The 27,956-nt window shown below is 33.2% G+C and overlaps 1 protein-coding gene, 1 long non-coding RNA gene and 1 pseudogene across 11 annotated transcripts; 1 reads left to right on the top strand and 2 right to left on the bottom strand.

Annotated features, from left to right (window-relative positions):
* Positions 1–172: 172 nt before the first annotated feature.
* Positions 173–3,260, bottom strand: LOC120122444 (uncharacterized protein DDB_G0290685-like). 10 transcript variants are annotated; one of them, XM_039141583.1, is made up of 4 exons: positions 3,059–3,260; positions 1,265–2,576; positions 1,035–1,141; positions 173–764 (listed from the first exon to the last, which is right to left on the bottom strand). In XM_039141583.1, the coding sequence occupies exons 2-4, from the start codon at positions 2,551–2,553 to the stop codon at positions 316–318; spliced, it is 1,845 nt and encodes a 614-aa protein (XP_038997514.1). In that variant the 5' UTR covers positions 2,554–2,576; positions 3,059–3,260; the 3' UTR covers positions 173–315. The 10 variants fall into 10 exon arrangements, with proteins under 10 accessions (XP_038997514.1, XP_038997512.1, XP_038997510.1 ...); XM_039141581.1 differs by having other exon boundaries at positions 174–764; positions 1,035–1,073; positions 1,152–2,576; XM_039141579.1 differs by having other exon boundaries at positions 174–897; positions 1,024–1,141; positions 3,059–3,259.
* LOC120122446 lies at positions 1,006–27,956 on the top strand. The gene is made up of 3 exons (XR_005516082.1): positions 1,006–1,144; positions 19,213–19,216; positions 27,945–27,956. It is a non-coding gene; the product is annotated as an uncharacterized LOC120122446 (long non-coding RNA).
* Positions 4,531–5,162, bottom strand: LOC120122445 (annotated as a pseudogene).

Here is a 27,956-nt window from a genome sequence, read left to right on the forward strand (position 1 = left end):
TCTGGCGGTTCTGTGTCAATTTGATGGTGTAAACGCCACCTTACACCCGTTTGCATAAAAACTTGAATCTAACCTACGACTTTCGTATTTGCCGGATAGAACACAAATTAAAGCAGTATATGTACAGGCTTATGAAAACTTGGAGCTTTTCAATTATTATAACTAGAAATCTACAAGTACAAATTTCAACACTAATATCACAATAAAACACAAGTAGCTAAGAACATACAATGTCTCAATCCCATCTCAGGAAAAAGAAAACAAAAATTTAGTGACCGTAAAGACTCATATAGTGAACGACAAATCATTACTATTTCATTCTGCAGCTGCATTCCCACTGTTATTTCCCTCAGTCGTGGTATCTGGCTGAGTTCCCAAACCTGTTTGAGCTTCTTTCACTTCTTGAGTCATTGAAGCATTGGACGAGCCATTGGGATTGTTCTGGCTTGCATCAGTGTTTCCATTTGTATTTGATGACGGATCCGATGAATTTGAAGAATCCACTGATTTGTTTTGCTCTGTATTTGTATCGTAGTTAGAATTTCCATTGCTGTCGTTGAAGCTCTGAACGGCGTTGTTGTTCTCACTCTGATTTGAGTTTTCATTGCTGTTGGTATGGCTCTGGGTGGCATCGTTCTCATTTTGACTTGCATTTTCATTTTTGTTGTTCTTGTCGTCGTTGTAGCTCTGAGAAGCATTATTCTCATTCTGACTTGCATTTTCGTTGTTGGTACCACTCTGAGCAGCATTGTTCTCGTTCTGACCTGCATTTTCATTGTTGCCACTGTTGCTTTGAGTGACCTTGTTCTCGTTTTGACCTGCATTGTCATTGTTGTAAGTGTTGCTTTGAGTGAACTTGTTCTCGTTTTGACCTGCATTGTCATTGCTGTCGGTGTTGCTCTGAATGGCCTTGTTCTCGTTTTGACCTGCATTGTCACTGCCGTCAGTGTTGCTCTGATTGGCCTTGTTCTCGTTTTGACCTGCATTGTCATTGCTGTCGGTGTTACTCTGAGTGGTCTTGTTCTCGTTCTGACCTGCATTTTCATTGTTTTCGGTGTTGCTCTGAGCAGCATTTTCATTCGAATTGTTGTCCTTTTGAGTAACATATGCAGTTGCATTTTCATTGTTGTCCGTGTTGCTCTGAGTGGCATTGTTCTCGTTCTGGCCTGCGTTTTCATTGCTTTCGGTGTTGCTCTGAGCAGAATGTTCATTTTCATTCAAATTGTTGTTCTTTTGAGTAACATCTGCAGCTGCTTTGTCTGTGGCATTGCTCTGATTGTTGGTGCTGCTGCCATTCCCATTTGCATTCCCATCATTGTTTGTAATGCCACTATCGTTCCCATTCTGACCTGCACCAGCATTATCATCAGTGTTCGAGGATGTTTCACTGTCTTTATTCTCGCTAGCATTTGAATTCTCATTTGTGTTTAGCGACAGAACATTTTCTTGTGTCCCCTCTCCAGAATTGTTGTTTGATTCTTCACTCTGAAAAGCATTTGGATTGCCGTCTGATCCAGTCCGTGCATTGGAGTTTTCAGTCTGTCCATTTGATTCAGAGCTTGTGGAGTCTCCATTTGTTCCATCCTCGTTCTCAGTTGAAGTTGGAGTTGCATTTGAGTCTAATTGCTCACCACTGCCACTTGAATCCGATTTCTCAGATTGCTGAACTATATCATTTTCATTCTCAGTTGTTCCATGTGTTGCATCTGTCTGATTCTCATTTGATTCCGTAGCTGTATCAGTTTGTGAATCTTCTCTTTTGTTCTCGGTTGTTTCATCATGATGGACATCGGCTGCTTCACTGCTATTTGTTTCGTCCTGATCTTTCTTATCTTTGTTTTCCAACTGCTCTGACACATTGGAATTTTCCAAACCACTCGTCTCGTTCTCAACTGCTACATTTTGGGCATCATGGACTACTTCACTGGAAGCGTCATCCGCCTTGTAATGTTCTTCCCTTGCTTCTTCATTGTTCTGGTCAACTCCATCCCGAACCTGGTCATCCGAGGCACTTGAATTCTCTATCTCACCTTCACTCTTTTCCGTCTCTTTCTCTTCATGTGCCTCCTCATTCCCTTTGTTTTCAGTGTCCTCTTTGCTCCCACTATTTCCATTTTCTTTGCTCTCTTCACTCTCCTCTTCCTTCCCTCCACCTAATGAATCCTCTCTGCGGTCAGTTTCCTCCTCAGGTTTCTCTTTATCACCTTCGTTCACTGCATCGACATCCCCACTCTCTTTCCCTTCATCTTCAGTTACCTCAGGCTTGTTATCTTCTTCTCCATTCTTGCTCTCTTCCTCCTCTTCCTCCTCTTCCTCCTCTTCCTCCTTGTTCCGTGCATCCTTAACAGTTATTCCTTCCGATCGAGGAAAGTCCTTTCTCCCCAACTTAACGACTTCATTCCCCGATGTCTCATAGGCTGCTTTCTTCTCACCAGAGTGCTTAACTTGGTAAAGCAACCAGATGCAGATACCTACAAGAACACATATTTGAAGAGCATGCTTTACCTTCAACCCTTTCGATCTCGAGTTCCTACTAGGCGAATCACGGAACATGACGAACTTCCTTTCCAATTAACCTACCGGAAAACACCAGAAACATTGGAGTTCTTCAACAGATTTATAATCCGACATATTCGTATAATTCAACTTAGTAATACCACAATATTCGTATAATAACAATTACAGTACACTAATCCGATACAAAGAGAAAATTAAGCAAAGATCATTGAATTAACGACACCAGAATCCAATACTTATTTAAGAGATTTAATCAAGATGATAAATCCAACTCTCTTCTATTTATCAAGGTCAAAAATCACACAAAACAAGTTCAGAATGCATGCCATGAAGGGATAACGATAAAGAAGTTGCAGCTCGAAAATTCCATGAATAAAGAACAAAAAACAGCAACTTTGTCCAAATGGTAGTAGTGGAAAAGAGAGAAAATGCAGGATCAAAGTGCAAATATAATCTGAAACAATGCAATAACTTGCATTTCAAAGCAAACCCATTTTTAAGACTTGAAAATCAAAATGAGAAAGCTTTGATGGAGACTTACCCAGAATCCGAAAGATCCCAAACTAACAAACAGAGGACACTTTACTTTCTTTTAGGGAACTCCGGGAACGGTTGAGTTTCCAGGAAATCTAACAAGAAGAAAAGGATATGAAAAAGGCTTTGACTTGAAGGACTAGAAACTTTGCGTGTCGGTGCAAAATGAGATCGGATCTGGCAATGGAGAAACACAGGCTTAACACCACATATATAATGGCGTGCTCCTTAAAAAGACTGTTTTAGACAAATCAAAACTCCCAACAAGAGCAATTTTAAATGTCCATATCTCTACCATGCTTAAACATTTTTTTATTTAAAACACTTTTAGTCGGTTTTTCTCTATTAAATCAAAATTAATAATTTTATTATAATAATTTAAATGATTGTAAATATATTATTTATTTTAAAAATAGATATAGATAAAATAAATATATCTAAATCTTTTAAGGAGAACAACATTATTTTTTTTATCATTAAGATCACTAAATTGATTTAATAATTTATTTCAATATAAATTAAAGATTCAAATTTTATTGAGATAATATATATAACAAGGAAAATTCTAGAATACACGTCGTATATCGAAACACATCACTAATGTAATATATCGATGTATATCATTAATTTAATTGTTCTTATTAAATAAATATGAAAAATATAATAATCTATCTATAATTTTTCCTTTATTACTATTCAGTTTAAATTTTAATAGAAATATTATTAAATTATATTTTAATTAAAAATTATAATTGTTTTAAGAATGTTTATTTATTTAGGATTGGAACACGTAATTTGACTGATAACTTACACGTTACTATACCAAGAAAGTTCATGAATCAGAACATACTCTTAGGAATGAATACATAGAACAAACTTCATTAGATCAGAATGAATTAAATGTTATTATTGTAGTCATGGAGCTTTATTTTGAAAGGAAAAAATGTTTTTTTCTTTTACTTTTGTTTCCTGTATTCCTTTGCCCAAGTGGGTTATAGAAGATATGGACAAAGACTCAAATAAAGATAAGTTTCCTGCTAATATAGCTCTTCGAATACGAATAGAATCGTCGGCAGTTGAGTTTGATGGTTGTTATTGAGATGATTATACAAATTTATCCTCGTAGACATGACTAAACAAAGGCTGTACTTGCATATCCAATGTGATCGATTCCCTATCTTTCTATTTCCTCTGACATAAAAACAGTTATCCAATGTTTCCTAGTACATTTTCTTGTGGATTTTACTTCAAATGGATCAAACGCCTTTCTTCTGCTTCCCAAACTGCTCCTCCTTTTACTTGATTTGTGCTCAGACACTTATCCTTTGTGATAATTTAAGTTTCAAGGGAAAAAGGATTTGTTATTAGGTGTTTCCTTACACGCCAAGAAAATACTGCAAAGTAACCAAAAACAACTGGATTCTGCCATAGAATTGAAAGCATAAGATAGTATAGAAGCACTTTCAGATACTCAATAAATTACAATCGACCAATACTGTCTGGTTCGAAAATGGGTATTCAAGAACATAAAATATGTGTTATGATATGGAAAAAAGAAAACAGTATTTTAAGGGTTGAAGATGAAGTTTCCACATTTGCATTTCCAACTCATGGGCTTGTAGTTGGAGTTTCCATCTCCTCTTTCATAGGCAGCAACATTAGAGACAGATATTAACGTTGAAGAAGAAGACTTGCTCCCTTTCCGGACTTGAGGATTTGTAGGCACTTGAATGACTTCGCAGCGCTTGCATGAGCTACATCTTCTCTCACACCATGGCGGCCTTGAACCTATCTGCGCTCTCAATCACGCCTTCTCTTCATTCACTGCCTGTCCAAAATTCATTGTATTTGATCTACCTGCAAAAACAAGATAGGAAACAAGAAAATTGAATTAAAACCCATAACTTAAAAACTTGGCAAAATTTAATGAATTTGTTACCTTTGGCTTTGTTTCTCAGTTGAGACATGCTTAAAATCAAGAGAAAAAGAAGGGAAAAGTCGCATGGTCTCAGGCAAAATATGAAACTGTGGCAACTACAAACCATTTTGATCAATAGAACAAAAGGAAAGCCAATGAGACCAAAAGAGCATTAAGAACTGAACAGAGAAGTAAATAAGCCAAGATATATATATAAAGCTTTTTAAATAGTTGGATACTTTTATAACAGAACAATAGAATGGTTTCAGTGAATGAATTTACAGCAGGAAATAATATAAGCGATACATCACTCTGTTGAAATGATGGAAAGATAGTATAGGAGGACAAATAAGTTAAATACAGAAACCAAAGAGAAAAAGAAGCCATGAAAGGAAAACGAGCTTTATAACCTCGTTTGTTGAGCCGCTTAAGGATTTGTCTTAGGAAAGGTAGACTAATATACGACTAATATATGACGTTATCAGATATATTAAAATATATTTAATAAATTCGATTTAGCGTTACCGGATATGTTGAGTAATAATAATGTTGTAGGTGGAAATCATGAAGAAATATTAAAAAATTTGGCAACCGGCAAACTTAGCTTGTCGGTATGTATCGATACAAAAATATATATCGATCCATAACAGTATAACAGGTAAAAATATGATCAAACCGGTTTCATTATGAAAAAACCTGTAAAGCGCTACCTAATATGTTTAAAGTATCGATTCCATTGAAATAAATATCGACACTTATGGAATTTAAAAGAGAAGCAGTAATAGCGCCTATAAAGTGTCAATACTTTATAAAAATGTATCGATCCATAAAAATATAACAAGTAAAAATATGACAAAACCGGTCTAGAAATGACAAAACCGGTAAAGCGTTACCTAATATGTTGAAAATGTCGATACTTTAATATAAATATAGACATTTTTGGAATTTAAAAGAGAAGTAATAATAGCGCCTATAAAGTATCGATATTTTATAAAAATATATCGATCCATAACAATATAATAGGTAAAAATATGACAAAACCGGTCTCGAAATGACAAAACCGGTAAAGTGTTACCTAATATCTTGAAAGTGTCGATACTTTAATTTAAGTATCGACACTTTTGGAATTTAAAAGAGAAGCAATAATAGCGCCTATAAAGTGTCGATACTTTATAAAAATACATCGATCTATAACAATATAACAGGTAAAAATATGACAAAACCGGTCTCGAAATGACAAAACCGGTAAAGCGCTACCGGATATGTTGAAAGTGTCGATACTTTAATAAGTACGCATAAAATATTATCGATACTTTTTAAAGAAATAGGTAAATATCATATCGAAAGTATCGACACCTTACATAAAAGTATTGACACTTTGGTAGTTGTATCGATTAAATATTAATAACATATCAGGTTAAAATATAAAGGGCATAGCTAAATTTCCTCTGAAAATAGATAGAACATGGCCGAGTTTTTGAGAAATCGAAGCGTAATTGTTGCTACATTTTAGAATGCGTTTTCAAAGCAAAGTTTGTTTGTTTGTTGCTGCAGTCGAATCGAAAAGTACTTTGTCGAAACTCTAGTTTTCTATTATTACAGTAATCGGAAATAGGGGTATTATGTGTTGTTTGAGGTTTTGGAAGTAAAGAAGCATTTGAGACCGATTACAGGTAGAAAGTGATATTTTAGGTAGATGATAAATATCGATACTTTTATTAAATATTATAGGTAGAAAATGATATTTTAGGTTGTATAAATGTGCCGATACTTGGAGTATTGAGTGTTCCCATTCGTTTGAAGAAAATAAGGATTAGGGTTATTGGGTTTGGTTTGGGGATTTTGAATCGAAGCCAAGAAGGATTTGGGATCGATTATATAATATTATAGATAGAAAATAAATATGGATATATGTATATAATATTATAGGTAGAAAATGATATTGTAGGTTGTATAAATGTGCCGATACTTATAGTAGTGGTCATTTAAATTCTTTTGAAGGAACCCATTTCACTGCAATAGTAGTTATCGATATTTGCATATTGAATAAAGTGTAGGTTGCATTTGATTTTGATTTGCGTAAACTGATATATGAAGGAAAAATGAAGTCAACAGATCTTGAAATTATTGGTGGCAAAGATGACTTTGGAATTGAGGCCGAGAGTCGAAAGCAACCAAAGGGTGGATATATGTACTTCTAGTAAGTATCAATGTATTTTTGTTATTATTGTTGAAATGGTAATTGGATTAAAGTATTTAAGAACTTTAAATTGAAAACAAATTTTAAATGTTGACAGTATGACCGAATGCCAAAGGATGAAGGAAGTTGGCAATCACATCGGTTCGGTATGTAAAATGAAATTGATATTGAGTATTATTTAGCGTTAATGTATTGATTAAGAAACGTTTACGCTTAATTTTAAGTGTGATATGATGTGTTAGAGAAATAGAAGTCGATGAGTGATGCTGAGAAGGAACCTTACATCATACAGTCAAGGATAGATAGACAAGAATATAAAGCTTGGAGGAAAGCACATGAAAAGAATGTATTCATTAAACTTGTAAATACTTTGATACAAGATAAATAAGAACAATAACATTATATATTGTTAAAAAATATAGGAAGTGTCGACAAGGTGCAGCTTAAAAAGAGTGAATTCATTAATTGAACACCTTAAGGAGAATGAGCAATTGAATGTGCTGAAAGAAATGGGGTTTGGATCCTTGATAGGAGTGAGGGATCGACCAATTCAGAGGAAATTGTGTCGATCCTTGATGGAGCAATTTGATGTCCAGTAATGTATGGTGATTATTCATTTCCTCTAGGGGTCACATGTGTTGCAGCCGTATTGTGGGTTTCAAATAAAAGCAAAAGTGTTGTAGAAGTCGGTAAGAATAAGACTTGGAAATCGCTTGCCTCTAAATATGATTTGAAGCACAAGGTGACATATACTAAACTTGAAGAGGAAATCAAAAGTGGATCTTACGAGGGGGATTTCTTGAAGGCCCGAGTTCTATTGTACCTTACCGGGATCTTTCTTTGTCCAACATGTGATACATCAACGAGAAAGGACAATATGAAGCTGATTTGCGATGAAGGCTTGAGAGGTGAATTCAATTGGGCTGAATATGTCCTTTCGAGATTGATTGAATCAATAATCAGCTTTCAAAAGGGATCTCAAAGATACCTCAAAGAGTGCATAGCAATCTTAGAGGTAAATGAGTTGAAGAACGTTTTTGTTTTATATATAAAATGATAGTATATTTATTATATAAAATGATAAATTTAATTATAAATGTAGGTTGCACTGTTTGATTTTTGGTCGGACCTTAATAGTGTGCTGGCATATGAAAAAATCGGAGTGGCACGTATCCGTGCATGAGGGAAGGAAGAGGTGGTTAGAGTGATGACGAAGTTGAAGTTGGATAGACCGAGGAAGCAAGAAAGGGTAATAAATGTAATTAAATAATATTAAAAATATAATCAATGTCTTAATATTGTAATTTAATTTTGAAGGTTATTAGCAAGAAGGTGGAGGAGGCAATGGAGGCAGAGGAGAAGGAAGAAGAGATGGTTGTAGGGGGGATGACGGTGAGGGAAAACATAGTAAATTTGACATTTTGATGTCTGAATTAGCGGATGTTAAAAAATTCCTTTTTGATATTCTGCAAAGACAATCAAGAGTCGAAGAGACACTTGAGAGGCTTAAGGGGGAAGTGGGAAGAAAAATAGATATAGTGGTGAAAGAAGTTGAGGGGTGAACTTAAGATGGTGACGGGTGGAAAAATTGATGGAGTGGTCAAGGAAGTTGTGGAATTGATGAGTGAGCTTACGGGGGTGAAGGGGGTGGTTGAGAAAAACTTGGATGAAGGTGAAATAAAAGAGATGAAGAGTTATGTAGAGCAAAAATATGATAAATTGAAAAAATATGAAGAAGAAAAGATGAAGGACGTGAGGAGGAAGGGTGTGGATGTGATTTATACACTGGAGAGTGTTATAGATACAGATTTGGATTCAGAATGTCCTACACCAATGAAGAAGAAGAAGAAGAAGGTAAGTTGAATAAAAGGAAACTTAATTTGATTTTTATGATGTTGTTGTGAGAAAAATTTGTATGCAAAATTGTAAGTTGGAAAAGCAGAAATTCCAAGCGGAATTGGTGGTTTAGAAGGTGCAATGTGTGATTATTTATGGAATAGTGAGTTAGCTTCGTCGTAAGTGCAACATATTGCTTTGTGAGTGATATTTAAATATTTCATGACAAAATATTAATCCTCATGTTTCATACAGACATGTTGTAATCGCAATGGGAAATCAATACGCTACTGTAAACGATGTTGAAACATTGAAGCCTATGGAATGGGTTGGTGGTGCGGTAATTAGAAAGTAAAAAATATTAAAATCTAGTGAATATGTTTTGATTGTGTAATTAGTTTTGTTAGGTTATTGATTTGGTCGGCTGGACATTATTTTACAACTCGAAAAAGTTATGCGGGAAGATTGGGTACCTTCCATACCACTTAGTGGTGAGTTAAAATAATAAATATTGAAAAGTAGTGTTATAGACGGTAAATTAATAATGATTATCGTGTAAATGCAGCAACAGACGTTGGATGACAAATCAACTGTTGATGGTATTGCGAGCTTTTGGGGGTCGATATTGGATAACTATGTCAAATTCACCGAATGTGACAAGGTAAGACACCATACGAATTGCAAATAATGTTTTAGGATATATAATGTTGAATTTTGTCAAATTGGGTGTGAAATTTATTGCAGACCCTGATCACAATAAACTACCACATCTCTCATTGGTATCTGTTGGTGTTGGATATGGTAGAACGTGTTGCAATGCTATATGATAGTTTATTTTCATCTCCAGCGGCCAAAGAGAGAGTGAAGGATGCTAAGAGATTGGTATGTATGAAACAAAATTATGTAAATTATAATGCATAATTTGTTTGGATCATAACTTGATATTCTTTAATGCATATGACAATATTAGATAGGTATAATAAGGAACACATTTTTTTTGAAGCATGTGGTCGTCTAAAGGTCCCATTGAAACAAATAAAATTTGTGCAGGATAAGATGAATGATCAATTGAATGGGTATGAGATGTTATCATAAATAGAAAGCGCAATTTATGCAGGTTTCATAATTGACATGTGTGGTATTCAAATTTTGTAACAAATATGATTGCAACATTTACGTGATTATGCGGATGAAATTGATCGGTCTAGAGGGGCAACTAGTGATTTTGTAAGTGAATGGAAAAATAGTTTGCGGTTCAATTGTTAAAAGTCATAGATTGAATGCTGAGGTTTACAATACTTAAAGTACTGACAATTTGAATATAGGTTGTTAGAGAATGGGATCGTATACGAATTAAACTATCTCATAAGCCACGATCAAAATAAACTAAGAGAGAATATCACACAACCTTCTATCACACACATTAACAAAAGGGCGCGATGATGTCAATGTAAGGGAAATTTTGTATTCAATTTATAATTTTGTATCTGAATGTAATTATGTTTGAGGTGAGAAAAATTAACAATAGGTTGTTGTACATGTTTCTTATACATGTTGATGTAATTATGTATGAGATGAGAAAAGTTAGCAATAGATTGTTGTACATGTTTCTTATAAATGTTGATGTAATTATGTATGAGATGATAAAAGTTAACAATAGGTTGTTGTACATGTTTCTTATACATGTTGATGTAATTATGTATGAGATGAGAAAAGTTAGCAATAGATTGTTGTATCTGAATGTAATTATGTGTGAGATGAGAAAAGTTAGCAGTAGGGTGTTCTACATGTTTCTTATACATAATAGTAGTAATTATGTATGAGATGAGAAAAGATAGCAATAGGTTGTTGTACATGTTTATTACATTTAGGTATGTACAATAGCTACAAAATTCAACATTCATTACTTTAAAGTAATAGGTAGATTTACAATGTAAGTGGTAAAAATAGACTTTTTTTAATGATAAAATTAGTAAACACAAAGTTTCCAACATTTTTGTCCACTATGGTTCCCAAATTTGAGGTATCGATACATCTATCATAAGTATCGACACAGTATAAAGTAATAGGTAAGTTTACAATGTAACCGATAAAAATATATCAGTTTTATGAGAAAATAGGTCAACATAATGTATCAATATTTTTATAAATTGTGTCGATACTTTTTGTCTAGAATGAATGTCAAACGAAATGCACGCATAAAGTGTCGATACATTTATTGTAAGTATCGATCCTCAAAACATCGAAACCGATTATTATAAAGTAATAGGTAAAATATACTTGTTTAATGAGAGAATAGGTCTACATAATGTATTGACACTTTTGAAATTTGTGTCGATACTTTTTGTCCAGAATGAATGCCCAAACGAGATGCACGCATAAAGTGTCGATACATTTATAAAAAGTATTGATCCCAAAAACATCGAAACCCATAATTATAATGTAATAGGTAATTTTGCAATGTAACCGGTATAAATATATCGGTTTAATTAGAAATCAGGTCAACATAATGTATCGACACTTAAATTTGTGTTGATACATTTTGTCCAGAATAAATGCCAAACTAGGTGCACTTATAAAGTGTCGATACATTTAAAATTGTATCGATTCCAAAAATATCGAAACCCATAATTATAATGTAATATGTAACTTTACAATGTAACCGGTATAAATACACCGGTTTTATGAGAGAATAAGTCTATATAATGTATCGACACTTTTGAAATTTGTGTCGAAACTTTTTGTCCAGAATGAATACCCAAACGAGGTGCACACATAAAGTGTCGATACATTTATAAAAAGTATCGATCCCAAAAAATCGAAACTCATAATTATAATGTAATAGGTAATTTTGAAATATAACCGATATAAATATATCGGTTTAATTAGAAAACAGGTCAACATAATGTATCGACACTTTTTAAATTTGTGTTGATACATTTTTTCCAGAATGAATGTCAAACTAGGTGCACGCATAAAGTGTCTATACATTTAAAATTGTATCGATCCCAAAAACATCGAAACCCATAATTATAATGTAATAGGTAATTTTGTAATGTAACCGGTAAAAATATACCGGTTTAGTTAGAAAACATGTCAACATAATGTATCGACACTTTTAAAATTTGTGTCGATACTTGTTGTCCAGAAATGAATGATAGACTAGCTGCACGCATAAAGTGTCGATACATTTAATAATTTATCGATCCCAAAAACATCGAAACCCATAATTATAATGTAATAGGTAATTTTCCAATGTAACTAGTATAAATATACTGGGTTAATTAGAAAACATGTCAACATAATGCATCGACACTTTTTAAGTTTCTGTCGATACTTTTTTTAAATTACGCTTGTTTTTTCCTTCATTATTGATATGTTAAAATTAGAATCGATACAAACTCCAAATCGAAATACCCTAAACCTAAAGGTAGAAGAGAATTCTTCGACTCTGACGAATACCAGCGTTCATAACAGTTATGATCAGATATTCAGGTAAATTTATCGACATTTTACCATAAATTAGGGTTTGATTGATTTCCATATTGGACTCTTTTTTTTCCTTAATGTGTTTGTGTTCCAATGTAACATCATCCACACCCAAAATGGCTCAAAAACGTCAGCGTCAGAGGCCGCAGTCTTTCTAAAAGATCTTCTCAACCAAGCTCTTCTCAACCACAACCTCCTTCTCAACCAATCGCTTCTTCAGAGCAAATCAGGTTGTTCGAAACTCTGAACTTTAGATCCGATGAGGAGAAAGAAAGATGTCAGAGGAGTTTCAAAGTAAGGAAGATTCATCCCGAACGTGTCATTGATCAGGGTTTCTTGTTCGATGATAAATATGATTTTTGTTTTAAATCCACATTTATATCTTGGGGTTGGCTTGAATTCCTTGGTGTAAAACCAAAATATTACCCCAACCTAGTTAGAGTCTTCTACAACAATGCTTCCTTCCAGCGTGAGCCTAATAATACTAATATAATAGGAATTAATACCCATGTCATGGGGAAGAATATATATATATCTCCGGATACTATTGCGGAGGGTATAGGTGTCGAGAATAAAGGAGATTTAGATGAAAATGCTTTAGATACTATAATACAACGGGTTGCTAGAAATAGCCCAATTCACCTAGATGTAGAGTCGAGAGTGTTTCACAAAATGCTCACTTGGTTTATTCAGCCTACTGGGGGAAATATTCAACGATTCGAGACATCGATTATTGGTGGATAGTAAAGTATAGATCCAAAACGGCTCCAAACATTGCTAAATTGATATTTAATACAATTGTATATATGGTCACAAATGGAGAATCAATTTCAACTTCACTACCACATGGATGTCTCATCACCCATATGTTGAATAAGAAAGAAGTTGATTTTTCGCTTGACTCCCCTGTTCGATTAACTCGAAAGATTGACAAGTTATTTATTACCATAGCAGGATATGATTTTGTTGAAAATATCGGTTGGAAGCGTGTCAAGGATGTCGGATTAGATCAAGAGAGGGAGGAAATAGACCCCATTGGCCATAAAGACGACCAACCAATGGGAGACGCAATGATGGAATAAACTCCACAAGCTCCAGACGCTCCAGGTGGAGATGATGTCACAATTAAGACAGTGATGAAATACATGGTCAATTTTCGGGAGCATATTGATTCCCTTGTGAGCGGAATGCGAGACGATATTGCATCATTACGTGATGAACTCTCCAACTTGTGTGACGAATTACGTCAACGACATCAAACGAGTTAGGTAATTAATTATTTATGTTTCTAAACATTTACACATTGTAAAATGTATTTTATTTTTTTAACAGATATGGACAACCAAGAACTCAATGAAGATGACGATGAAGATGAAGATAAAGATTATGATGATGATGATCCAAACAAGTATATCGTGTTTGCAACGTCGCCTGTAAGAAAACTTGTAATTTTTTATGTCAATGGTGTAATTACCTACATCCCAAGATATCTAAAAGGTTTTAATTCTGTTCATTTGTATCTATTATTTTAATATATAAGCGTACAACTTTAATCTCATTTTCTTCTTGTTGTATATGTTATCCTCAGAATAGGAGTATATGAATTTATGCATTTTTGTGTACATAATTTTGTTATTGCCATTTGGTCTTCCAAGATGAGGTTAGAACTGTTGAGCAATTGAATTACTATAGCCAAAATCGTTAATATACAATTAAATGTTAACATTCAAACTTGATTACAATCTCAGGCATAACATCGACCATGTACTTGAGAAACTACCTTTGTTGCCTGACCAGTTTCTATTCATTTGGGTAAGATGAATGTCATTACACTTTGTCGACTTTTATTTGTCTATGATTCCTACATATTTATGTTCGATTGTTTGTAAACAAGATCAAGGAAAGTGCAAAAAAGAAGATAATGTTACCTACTGTAAAGATCTCAATGATGTTTGGAACGAGTATCCTGATTTTAACGCCCTAAATACACTGTTGGTCGATGATTCATCGCGAAAAATGATTTATAATCCGGTAAGTTACATTTATGCCATATTTTTCCAGTTAAACAGGTGTTCATACGTTGATGGATTAACAATTTATGTTTTTATATAGAAAAACAATTATATATGTCCACATCCCTTCGACGTTGCTTCCTATTCGGACGACAATGCTCTAGGTATGGCACAAAATTATTCTTTCTTATGCGATTTAGTTTATTGTTTGTAAATTTTCACCTGATTAGTTTGATAATTGAAATTATTTATATATGTCCTCAGAAAAAGGCGGTAACATAGGAGAGTATTTGGAAAATTTGTTGAAAGCGCCTAATGTTCCGGACTTCGTTAGAAATAACCCTTTTTCATCGGATTAATTTCGTTGTGGGTACATTATTTGAACATTGTTATGTATAAATTTGTTGTGTATGTATGTTTTGGTTTGATTATATTGTGTGTATATTTTTATTCGATTCAAAAATAGTAAAACATATAACACAGTAACTGTGTCTTTTAATATTCCACAACATAACAAAACAATTTATCTATCTCTTCCATGTGAATACTTTACTCCTATGTGACAAGTGTGACAACCCCATCAACTCACAACTTAGCTTTGAACTGAATCAATATTGTCTTTTACCTGCTTGATGGTTCATAACGCATATTACTTGAACAATATAAATCAATTATGCAATTTTCATCTTCAATTTAACATTGCATTTCATGTTCATTTCACATTTAACTAAATGGTGAATTTAAATTTCAATTTGAGTTTGAATTTCAATATAAATTTAGGCTCCACTATAAATATTAGCCCGATCTTTTGTTTCATCCAAACAACAACTTACTTAATGGAAGCATCGTGAGGTTGGATCAAATTCCATTTCTAAGGTAACAACTTACCTTTTTCAAAACTTATTAACTTAGATAATATGCATGTTATCATTGATTATTCCTAATTTCCATTGTTTTTTTCCAACTTTAAACGCGAGGGAAATCCTGACCATCGTAATTTTTGGTTATCAAGCAGGAAGATTGGATATCTGAATAATGCCTTTTGGATACTATCCATTTCAGCCAGCTCATTGAGATAGATTAACCCTAAACCAAAACAGTCTTAGCCAAACACACTTGATGTAGAAGCAGTTGCAGATTTAAAATCTCAACGGTAATGCATTTGGTTCTCAAACAGTTAAAGCATCAGAAATATTTCGGACGTATGATCTGGGTGGTATATGGGAAATACAACAAATGGCAACTTAAAATCCCGATAATTGAGGGCTACAACTTGTAATAATAACAAAAATAATTGAAGGGTACACGTGTATAAACTATCGATACTTTGCTAAATTAACAATGTAAACGGTAAAATTCTACCGGTGCAATGATAGTAGGCATACATAACAAGCGTCTCAACTTGTCATTTATGACTATTTTCATTATACCGGAGAACTTTTATCCGTTTACATTGTTAATTGTACCGGTACTTATGCTTTACGTGTGTATCATCCATTATTTAACATTATTATTAAAAGATCTAGCGTTTCATTCTTGAGAATTTTTGGATGCATTTTGTTGCATTACCCGTGTACCACCCAAATCATAAGTCTGAAATACTTTTGATGCTTTAAATGTTTGAGAACCAAATGGATCACCTTTGAGATTTTAAATATGCAGCTACTTCTACATCAACTATGTTTCTCTCAGACAGTTTCAGTTTACGGTTATCCTATCTTCATGAGCTGGATAAAATGGATAATATTCGGAAGACATTCTTCGTATATCCAGTCTTCCTGCTTGTTACTCAAAATTATGATGGTCGGGATTTCCCTCGCGTTTCATTTATGTTGATTGCACCGAATATATAACGACATTTGATCTCCGAATCGTTGTTTGTTGATTGGTCTGGCTTTTATATCCATATTTGCTTCTTTGTATACTGAGACATTTGAGGATTGTTGAAATATCAATACTAGTTATTAATGTATTTTATATATGCGTGCAAATATATCGAAACATATTATTAAAGAATCGTTTTCTATAATCTCCACAACGAAGTTTCCATACTTAGAATTTCTAAATCGGTTAAAATTTGAGAAAACAGTAAAAATTTAAACAATCGATTAAATATAACATATTGAAAATTGACACAATCGGTTTCTCTAATTTCGCCTATAAAGTATCGGTAACTTAGAAAATGTATCGACACATAAAGTTTCCAACAAAGTGTCGATACATTTATTAAAAGTAGCGATCTTCAAAACATCAAAACTGATTATTATACAGTAATAGGTAAAATATACCGGTTTAATGAGATAATAGGCAAATAAATGTGTCGATACATTTATTAAAAGTATCGATCCCAAAAACATCGAAACCGATAATTATAATTTAATAGGTAAATTTACAATGTAACAGGTAGATATATAATAGTTTTATAAGAAAATAAGTCTACATAATGTATCAACACTTTATAAATTTGTGTCGATACTTTTTGTCCAGAATGAATGCCCAACGAGGTGCACGCATAAAGTATTGATGCATTTAAAATTGTATCGATCCCAAAAACATCAAAACCGATAATTATAATGTAATATGTAACTTTACAATGCAACCGGTAGAAATATACCGATTAATTAGAAAATAGGTCAACATAATGTATCGACACTTTTAAAATTTGTGTCGATACTTTTTGTCCAGAATGAAAGCCAAACGAGGTGAACGCATAAAGTGTCAATACATATAAAATTGTATCGATCCCAAAAACATCGAAACCCATAATTATAATGTAATGTGTAACTTTACAATGTAACCAATATAAATACACCGATTTTATGAGAAAATAGGTCAACATAATGTATCGACACTTTTTAATTTTTTGTTGATGCTTTTTGTCTAGAATGAATGACAAACTAGGTGTATGCATAAAGTGTCTATACATTTAAAATTGTATCGATCCCCAAAAATCAAAACTCATAATTATAATGTAATATGTAACTTTACAATATAACTGGTATAAACACACCGATTTTATGAGAAAAAAGGTCTACATAATGTATCAACACTTTTTAATTTTGTGTCGATACTTTTTATCCAGAATGAATGACAAACTAGGTGCACGCATAAAGTGTCGATACATTTAAAATTTTATTGATCCCAAAAACATCGAAACCCATAATTATAATGTAATATGTAACTTTACAGTATAACTGGTATAAACACACCGGTTTTATGAGAAAATAGGTCTACATAATGTATCAACACTTTTAATTTTGTGTCGATACTTTTTGTCTAGAATGAATGATAAACTAGGTGCACGCATAAAGTGTCGATACATTTAAAATTGTATCGATCCCAAAAATATCCAAACCCATAATTATAATGTAATATGTAACTTTACAATATAACCGGTAGAAATATACCGGTTTTATGAGAAAATAGGTCTACATAATGTATCGACACTTTTTAAATTTGTGTCGCTACTTTTTGTCCAGAATGAAAGCCAAACGAGGTGCATGCATAAAGTGTCAATGCATTTATTAAATTTATTGATCCCAAAGACATCAAAACCCATAATTATAATATAATAGGTAAATTTACAATGTAACCGGTAGAAAAATACCGATATAATTAGAAAATATGTCAACATAATGTATCGTCACTTTTTAAATTTGTATCGATATTTTTTTAAATTACACGTGTTTTTTTTCTTCATTATTTATATGTTATCGACGCTTTTACACCGTCGATACAAAGCCCAAATAAAAAAACCCTAAAGGCAGAAGAGAACTCTTCCACTCCGACGAATACCAACATTCATAACAGGCACAATCAGATCTTAATGTAAATTTATCGATATTGTGGTATTCAAATTAGGTTTTGATTGATTTCCAGATTGGACATTTTTTTCCTTGATGTGTTCGATAAGTGTGTTGTCAAAACCCTAATTTTTTAGAATGCTAGTTTTCAGAAATAGGGGCTAGGTTTTAAAGTTTGTTGTTTTCGAATGGTTATAGGTTGAAAGTTCAATCTTTGTTAACGAAGATGATGACCTTCAAATGGAGCCCCAACGTATCAACATTGAAGAAAATCGAAAGCGACCAGTAAGTATCAATGTATTCATGTAATTGTTCTTGAAATGGTAATTGGATTAAAGTATTTAATAACTTTTAATTGATTACAAATTTCAAATCTCTACAGTCTGACTGAATGCCAAAGGATAAAGGAAGCTCAAAATCATGTTGATTACATAGCCAATAAAACCCCCTTGCAGGGTCCAAATGGTAAGCTATGAATTGGTAAGGCAAGCTATCTTTGAGGGTTTAGGGACTGAATCCCTCAAATGTAAGGAGTTCATGATTGAACATTACATATAATAGTTGTATTCAATTGTTGAAGAATTGTTCTTAATTTTATATAAGGATAGTTGTAATGATATCCGTTTACGTTTGGAGACCAATTAGTTAGATGCATGTAATACCCTATATCCTCGAGGCAGAGCACAAGAAATCTGCCACTTAAAGATTTACCAAGAGCGGTAGCTTTTGCTCTGCATGAAGACCGAACCTAGAATCAAGTTTGCAATTATGCCTATACTGCTGAAGAGAACCTACTGAATAATAGGATTTGCACACAACTGCAAGCATTTTATGGGAAATCCTGAGATCTCTGTTACATAATTTTAGTAGAGTAGTTGGGTTTAGGGTTTAAAATACTTGCAGTTGTGTGCAAATCCTATAATTCAGCAAGTTCTCTTCAGTATGATAGGCATAATTACAAAGTTGATTCTAGGATCGGTCTTCATTCAGAGTAAAAGCTACCGCTCTTGGTAAATCTTTAAGTGCCATATTTCTTGTGATCTACCTCGAGGATATAGGGTACTGCATGCATCTAACTAATTGGTCCTGAAACGTGAACGTATATCACTACAACTATCCTTATATAAAATTAAGAACAATTCTTCAACAACTGAATACAACTATTATATGTAATGTTCAATCATGCACTCCTTACGTTGGAGAGATTCAGTCTCTAAACCCCTCAAAGAAAGCTTGCCTTACCAATTCCTAGCTTACCACTTGGACCCCCAGGTTTTATTGGCGATGCAGTCAATATATGATTAACATGGATAATCCCAGTTACAGAATTGATTCCGGCCATGATTTACGGGAGACTCTATTCTACATATTGTTTGGCATATATGTGATGATGCGGATGGAATGTTGATACTTACGATCTGCATTATTCCAAATGTCACTAACATAATTGTCATCATGTGCGGGACTGAATGGCCATTTCATTCCGTCTTCGATAAAATCAGTTGATGTAGGATGTGTGCTTGTTTTAAAACTGAGATTGACTTGAGGACATGTTAATTTGTTATGTCCCTCACCATTGCAGAACCCACATCGCCTAATTTTCTTCTCGACCTTGTTCTTTGGTACTTCTTTTCACTTGCGTTGCTTTCGTTGAGGGTCGCGAACGTTGTTTACTACACTGCTCCGGTTGACTGAATCATTCAAACCAAACGAGTTTTCAAATTCTTCTGTTAGTCTTTTCATCTCATCTCTTGTGGTTTTGAAAGACGCGTCTGTCTTTGATGCAATGTAGCATAACCTACTTGTCGTTGCACGTAGAGCAGTGAACCTTGCCATTTGCATTACTTCTAGAAGCACATTGAAGTCAACAAAACTGGGTGCAGAAGCCTTCGCATCCTTAGTCCACCTACTTTGAATCAAAGACCCGGGCAAATATGTGTAATGCAAATACTTCAAAACGTGAAGTTGATGGCGATATGGAAGTCTGACGGTCTTAATTTTTTTGTATGAGTAATTTAGGGTTTCTGTACGAGAATCAAAACTAATTTCAAATGTCCTATTTTTTCTTTATACTTTGTCAAAATATAATTTTGACATTCATCTGATAAGGACTGAATCTCTTCCTGAATCCGGTACAATGTCTCCCATTGAAGTTCTTCTTGGAACGCATGAAAAGATTCGTGCTTATAAATCTCAGCATCATGGCTTTCAAGGTCAACCAGTTTTATGATTTGGAAGGGCTTCGTCTGGGAACTTAAGTAATCCACTTTCAACTTGTTTATACACATTCTACTAATTCCATCTTCAATTTCACGAATAACATCTAAATATGTCTTCTTGTGTTTCAGTGCAATCGCGAGTGAAGCATTCATAGACTCACACATTTGTGTTGAGCGAATATTGGCAAAGAAATGACCGGTTAGATATGCTTGTGCCCATGAGTGCAAATTATTTCCCTTCTAATTCACCCATGGATACTTTTCGACGTTGAATTCTAAAACAACTGAACTCCATTGAATATCAAATTCGTCGGTTATCCACTAGGAAGCCATGCATTTTGAGAATGCTGCTGTAAATTTTCGGTCACCAATGTTAGCTTGTGAATTGCGAGAAAGATGCCAATAACATAATCTGTGCTTAGCATAAGGGATAACAGATTTGATAGCCCTCTGCATTGCCCTATCCCCATCGGTGACAACTGAAATATGCGATTTATTCATCATGGCTTCTAAAAAATTCTGTAGCACCCACTCGAAAGATTGGGACGTCTCGTCAGCGATTATGGCAGTAGCAAATACAATTGTGTTATGGTGATGATTGACACCGACAATAGGCATAATTGGTCTACCATATAAATTATCTTTGTACGTTGTGTCGAACGCAATTACATCACCGAAGCATGTGTAATCTGATCTCGATGTAGAATCCGACCAAATAAAATTATGCAATGCCCCTGATTCATCTATCGAGTATGTCATAAAAAACCCAGGATTATTATGTTTCTTATAATCAAAGTAAACAATAAATGCATTCACATCCCCATCAACGATTTCCTTTGCTTTACCTTTTTGAAGTGCATTGTAGAGGTATGTGTAAATCCAACATTATGATAGCCCCCTGCCTACTGCGTTAAATAGTTCATTACTTGTGACGTACCAATATCGACCTCTTTCAATACTGTTACCTCATCGATATCAGCCTTACTTACAGAACACATAAATGGTGTCATAGCAGGTGTGGACAATACATGATTATGTTTCTGATAAGACATACTTATAACCCAATGATCGTTTGTATTTGTTGCTGTAACTATGACTCTAGCCTTGCATTCTGTTCTTGTAACTGGCGTATGAGCACGTTGACGATCAACAATATTGACTTTTGATACTCGAAACCCTTTTTTGGAACAATAAAATTCTTATGTCTTCACATTCCCTTCCATGTTAAGCCATGTTGTTCCCCGACGTGCACTAAACCCATGTTCCTGTGCGAATCCCTTGTAAAAGTACCAAGCTTGATCACGTGAAGATAAGAGTTGACCAACCAATCTGTCAGATTCATCAACATTATGTACTTCATGGCATTCCTTGGTTTAACATTGTCTGCATCAGTATGATCCATGGGAAAAATTTTGTTGTGCAAGTTCAGTGGTCCCAACAGGAGTTGATGGAGATGTAAGTAAAGGTTCATTGAACAATATGTTTCAGTCGTGCTTTCAATAGGATGTGGTATTGATAGTGGTAGTTGAAGGGTGGGTACAACATGAAATTCGCAGGACATATTTAGATATGTACAATAACTACAAAATTCAATAACTTTAAAGTAATAGGTAAATTTACAATGTAAGTGGTAAAAATAGACTTTTTAATGACAAAATTCGTAAACACAAAGATTTGTTTCTAACATTTTGTCCAGTATGTTTCTCAAACATAAAATTTCCAAAACTGTGTCGATACATTTATTGTAAGTATCGATCCTCAAAACATCGAAGCCAATTATTATAAAGTAATATGTAAAATATATCGGTTTAATGAGAGAATAGGTAAACATATGTGTCGATATATTTTCTAAAAGTATCGACCCCAAAAACATCGAAACCAATAATTATAATGTAATAGGTAAATTAACAATGTAACCGATATAAATATAACATTTAATTAAAAACAGGTCAACATAATGTATCGACACTTGTGGAATTTGTGTCGATACTTATTGTCCAAAATTAATGCCCAAACAAGGTACATGCATAAAGTGTTGATACATTTATTAAAAGTATCGATCCCAAAAACATCGAAACGATAATTATATTGTAATAGGTAAATTTACAATGTAACCGATATAAATATACCGATTTTATGAGAGAATAGGTCAACATAATGTATCGACACTTTTTAAATTTGTGTCGATATTTTCCAGAATGAATGTCAAACGAGTTGCATGCATAAAGTGTCGATACATTTATTAAAAGTATTGATCCCAAAACATCAAACCGGTAATTACAATATAATAGGTAAATTTACAATGAACTCGGTAGAAATATATCGGTTTTATGAGAAAATAGTTCTACATAATGTATCGACACTTTTTAAGTTTGTGTTGATATTTTTTTCCAGAATGAATGCCCAACGAGGTGCATGCATAAAATGTCGATACATATAAAATTGTATCGATCCCAAAAACTCAAACCGATAATTATAATGTAATAGGTAAATTTGCAATGTTACCAATATAAATACCGATTTAGTTAGAAAATATGTCAATATAAGCGCTACCTATTACATTATATAAGCGCTACCTAATATGTTATTGTACTTAATAATATTTCCGGTTAAATTTCTATTTTATTATATAATTTCTACCTATTACATTATATAAGCGCTGACTAATATGTTATTGCACTTGATAATATTTCCGGTTAAATGATATATAAATCAGTCTACTTTTAACCGGTCACTGTTTATTCACTTGACCAAGCTACTTTGGAAAACAGACTTAAAACAGAGTCAAGAGTATAATAGAATAACTGTAAAGATAGTGGCAATCACTGTAACGAAACAAAGCATTTGAAGAGAGAGGTAGGAACAAAGAACAGCAACAAAACAACATAAACGCCAACGAGTTATCACAAATGTACATAAATAACAGCTTTGGGAAGCTCTATCAATATCAAAGTTACGAGTTCTTTTGGGGTCTGTTTCTAAGCACCTCGCCACGCCATATCTTTTTGTACAAAATGTACGTTTATATTTTTAGAAGATAACAATGAAGACATCACATGTTGAATTTTTAAAATATTATGGCTTGATAAAAAATGCTTAAATTATACAAAAAAAATTATTTGGGTGATTAATTTTTTTTGTCAATCCTGGTGTCTAACGTTGTAAATGTTTATTGTTTTGAGTGATTGATCCATAACCGTCATTAAGAAAATACTGTTAAATATCACGTGTCCCATTTATAAAATTTTAAAAAATTATTTTAAAAAAACTAAAATTATAAAAAACCTAAGTTTCTTTAAATTATAAAAATACCCTAAAACCTTAACATCTCTAATTTCAATTCCTATTTTCAATCGTGTCGGCCACCAACTGGCCGACCATCTCCTTTGTAATCATACTAAAATTCTAAATCCTTAATCCTAAATTTAATGGGTGAGAAATTTTGTTGAAATTTAATCCCAGTATTCCTTATGGTTGAAACTAAGTGGAGGTCGACCAGAGAAAGGGAAAGGGGGAAGGGATTTGCATGTGTTGCCTAGAGGGAAGGGGAGAAAGGGGTAGGCCTGTAAATGAACCGAACGTACACGAACGGAGGAATGTTCATGTTCATTCATTTAATAAATAAACGAACATAAACGAACACGAGCATAAACAAACAAAAAAAATTGTTCATGTTCGTTCATTAAGGAATATAGCTTGTTCATTTAATAAATAAACGAACATAAACGAATACGAACGAACGAACACGAACGAACATAAACGAACACAATAAACGAACATAAACGAACAACACAAACACGCACAAAAAACTTATTCGAACACAACAAACGAATGTAAAAAAAGTAAACAACAAAAATAACAACTTAAAATTCATTAATATAACCTGCAACTTTAGAGTTAATTTTTTCGAATACGACAAAAACATACATAAATCATAAATAAACTATATGAACATAATAAAGTATAAAGTTAATTTGTTCAACAAAACAATCTTCTTGAAATCCAAACAACTTCAATAATCTTCGTAACATATTCAACTTGCTCTCTGTTCAAACATAAATGAGCGAACATAAATGAAAGAACATAAACGAACATATAATCGAACGTTCACGAACGTAAATGAACGAACAAACCCTTTGTTCATGTTCGTTCATTTAATTAAACGAACGTAAAATCTTGTTCATGTTCGTTCATTTAATAAATAAACGAATATAAACGAACTTCCCGCCGCACGATTTATGAACGGTTCGCTGAATGTTCAGTTCATTTACAGGGAAGGGGAGGGCGGGGTTGAAGTTGGGGAGTACTTTTAAAAAAATATTTTTTTAATAATATTTTTATTTTTAATAAATAGAATTTTAAAAAAATATAAGTGCAACACGTGTTACCTAACGAACATTTTTAACAACTGTTATGGTTGAGGTATTTAAAATGATAATATTTGTAATGTTAGACATCTGGATTGATAAAAATTCTTTATGCTCTTAAATGAGAAAAAGATATAGCTTAGGCAATTTTTTTTATTAAGCCAATTATTAATAATTATTATTGTGTAGTTATGTTTCCTTTTATAAAAGGATAAAGTACACAAATAATTTTTTTCATAGAATTTTATTTTATTAAGTTTATCGATTATTAAAAGTTATAAAATGATGTTTGATCTAATGTTTACGTCATACCTTTCATATATATATCATTACACGTAGATACGCAAAATGCCACCTATTTTATGATTAAACATATCCACTCGTGCAATTGTTCTTTCGCTCGTAGCCCAATTTTATGTATATGGCTCGACATTTCTCATTATCACATTATAGTTTTTATGTTTAATCATTATCAAATATAAATGTCGAAACGATTTCCGTTTTAAAAGTTTATTTTAAAGTGTGATTTAATAAAAATCCCGTCTCAATTAATTTGGGTGTTTCTTTTTAAAATTAAAAAAAGTTCAAAGAGTTGTCACCAATATTTAATTAGGGTGTGATTGGACACCTAAAACGATTATCATTTTAATAAAAGATTAATTTTGATTTTATTAAAAGAATGTTTTTAGGTCTACATTCCAAAAGCTTAGTTTGGGAGTCGATTACGCATGGGGAAGGATTACCACCCTCATAGCGCCCTAAATTAGTACCTAGTCGATTACTTAATTGTCTTTGCAATGAAACTTACAAATTCAAATTTAATTCGATTTAAGATCCCTTTAAATAATGTTATGAATTTTAGGATGAAAAACGATAATATTTAATTATTTCATATCCAGAAGAAAATACCTCTTATGTCTTAAAGCAGTTAGTTCTTACTCCAATTGAAATAAAGGAATATTATCACCCGATTAAAAAATTCATTATTAATTTGAATGCATGAATGGTGATAAAATAAAGTAGAAAAATTTAAATAAAAAAATTATCAATCATTTTAGAAAGAAGAAAAATGTTCGATTATTTAAAGATGTCAAGGCCTGGCCTTTTGTAAGTTTAAACGATATTTTTTTCGACGAGTTTAAAAAAACGAACATTTTTTTCATTCCCAAATTTTAAGTGTAGTCAATTTTTATGGTTTTTACTTAATATGATACACTTTTATTTTAAAATTATCGGAAGTGACTTTCTTATACGTTAAGACAATTATCTCACGACAACCCTAAAATAAAATAATATTACCTTTAATCCAATTATTTGAACTAAATCGGGTTTAGTTATTGTGAGAGTATCATACAATTTAATTAAAGGATGAGCTTAGATCGAATTAAAGGATATTTAAAGGCATGCATAAAAACATATATTTAATACTATTTAATCATGTGACATATTCACCATACTTAACACACGAATAATAGAATAGAATAAAAGAAAGAAACGTGTAATCATGCATCAATAACTATTTAAAATTCTCTAAATAAAGCATGTAATATACCTATCATATATATTTTATGTACATTATCCTAAAAGAAAAGAAAGAATCAATGTCATCTGGCATGATAAGAACCATAATGTAATATAAATAGATGTATTAAACACATGCTAGGCTTAGACAATTAAGTAAGGATCACTGTAACAACCCTAAATAATAATAAATTAATAAATTAAAATTTTAAATGAATTAATTTAATGAAATTAGGGGCCAAAGTGCAAGTTTTTAGAACTTACAAGTTGTTTTATAAAGATGCAAGAAGTTCAGGGACTTAGTCTCAAATTTTCCCATTTTATGTCGATAATGAGATAATAATAATACTAATAAAATAAGGAGTTGGTGGATGCATGCCAGGAAGGTCCCATGCCCTAGTCATTTATGTTAGGGTACTATTGGTGATATTTTTATTAAATATATATATTATACGTTTAAAGTCGGGTCATATATACCCAAAAAATCCCCAAATCAATTCCCCAATTTGCCTCAAAATCCCAAACCTAGCCTCACGTCGCCTCTCGAATATATTGATGCCCTGCCACCTTTTAGCCCGTTAACACCACTATTGTGTTCACCGTCGACAGGAGAACAAAACCCAAGCCCCATCGCACCGTGAATCATCATCGATCGGCATGAAAAAATCTGAAGAAGCTTATTCAAAAAAACCCCCAAATTACGTTCAATTTTTCCTTGTTTACCACTGTTCATGCAACCCCTAAGTCTCACCGCCACATCCGTTGGCTTCTCTGACGTCGTGCGTTCAAAACCCAACTGGTGGGTCTCTATGTTATCCTTGTTTTTCATTGTTTGTCGTCAGGATAAGTTTTGAATGATTTTCGATGAGTTTTGGTGAGTATTTTTGCGAAATTAGGTTGATTGTGGTTAAATTTAAGTTTATAGTTGATCGGGGAGAGTCCGATCGTTCAAATCGATGTCTGTCACCATCGCATGCACTGCCATGCACCGATAGTGCACGTGGGATTCTTTCGTCGGTCTAGGAGCCTTCTAGAACCGGTCCAGTCAAATCGAACTGATCCAAGCTGAGTAAACTCGCTGAGTCAACTTGGACAGAGTCAACCCATTGATTTTGATTGACCGTTGACCTGACCGTTGACTTTGACCAAAGTTGACTATCAACTTTGACCAAAAAGTCAAATTTTGCAAAAAGTCATATTTTATGTTTTTCGACGTCATGAGTCTGAATCCAAAGTTTGTTTTGCCAAATTCGAACTCAAAATCCTCTGAAATGACCGTCAAACTCGAGCATGCATATGTACCTAAGTGTTTATTTACGAATAATTAAATTAAGGTTAGAGATTGATTTTATATTGTTATTTGAAGGTACACGAGACTCTCCCGATCGTTCAATAGCTCGACCCAACTCTTCTCGATCAATCCGACCCCATGAGCCAATGGTTACTCATATGACTCGTGAACCTTATGAATACCGAGATTAAAATCTTGCTTCGATATTAACTCAGTAATTTATGAATTAGGTTCGAGCACTGCTGCAGA

This window comes from Hibiscus syriacus, unplaced genomic scaffold (assembly GCF_006381635.1).
Source record: "Hibiscus syriacus cultivar Baekdansim isolate YM2019G1 unplaced genomic scaffold, ASM638163v2 tig00110387_pilon, whole genome shotgun sequence".
In the NCBI taxonomy this organism is placed as follows: Eukaryota; Viridiplantae; Streptophyta; class Magnoliopsida; order Malvales; family Malvaceae; genus Hibiscus; species Hibiscus syriacus.

What these genes read in the sequence shown, in the direction of transcription:
- LOC120122444 (XM_039141573.1), bottom strand. Translation starts at nt 2,553, where the DNA reads ATGTTCCGTGATTCGCCTAGTAGGAACTCGAGATCGAAAGGGTTGAAG. An exon ending in AAAATGCAGGTCAGAACGAG is followed by an intron (nt 898 to 1,023) that starts AACAAGACCACT and finishes GCCATTCAGAGC; the next exon opens with AACACCGACAGCAATGACAA.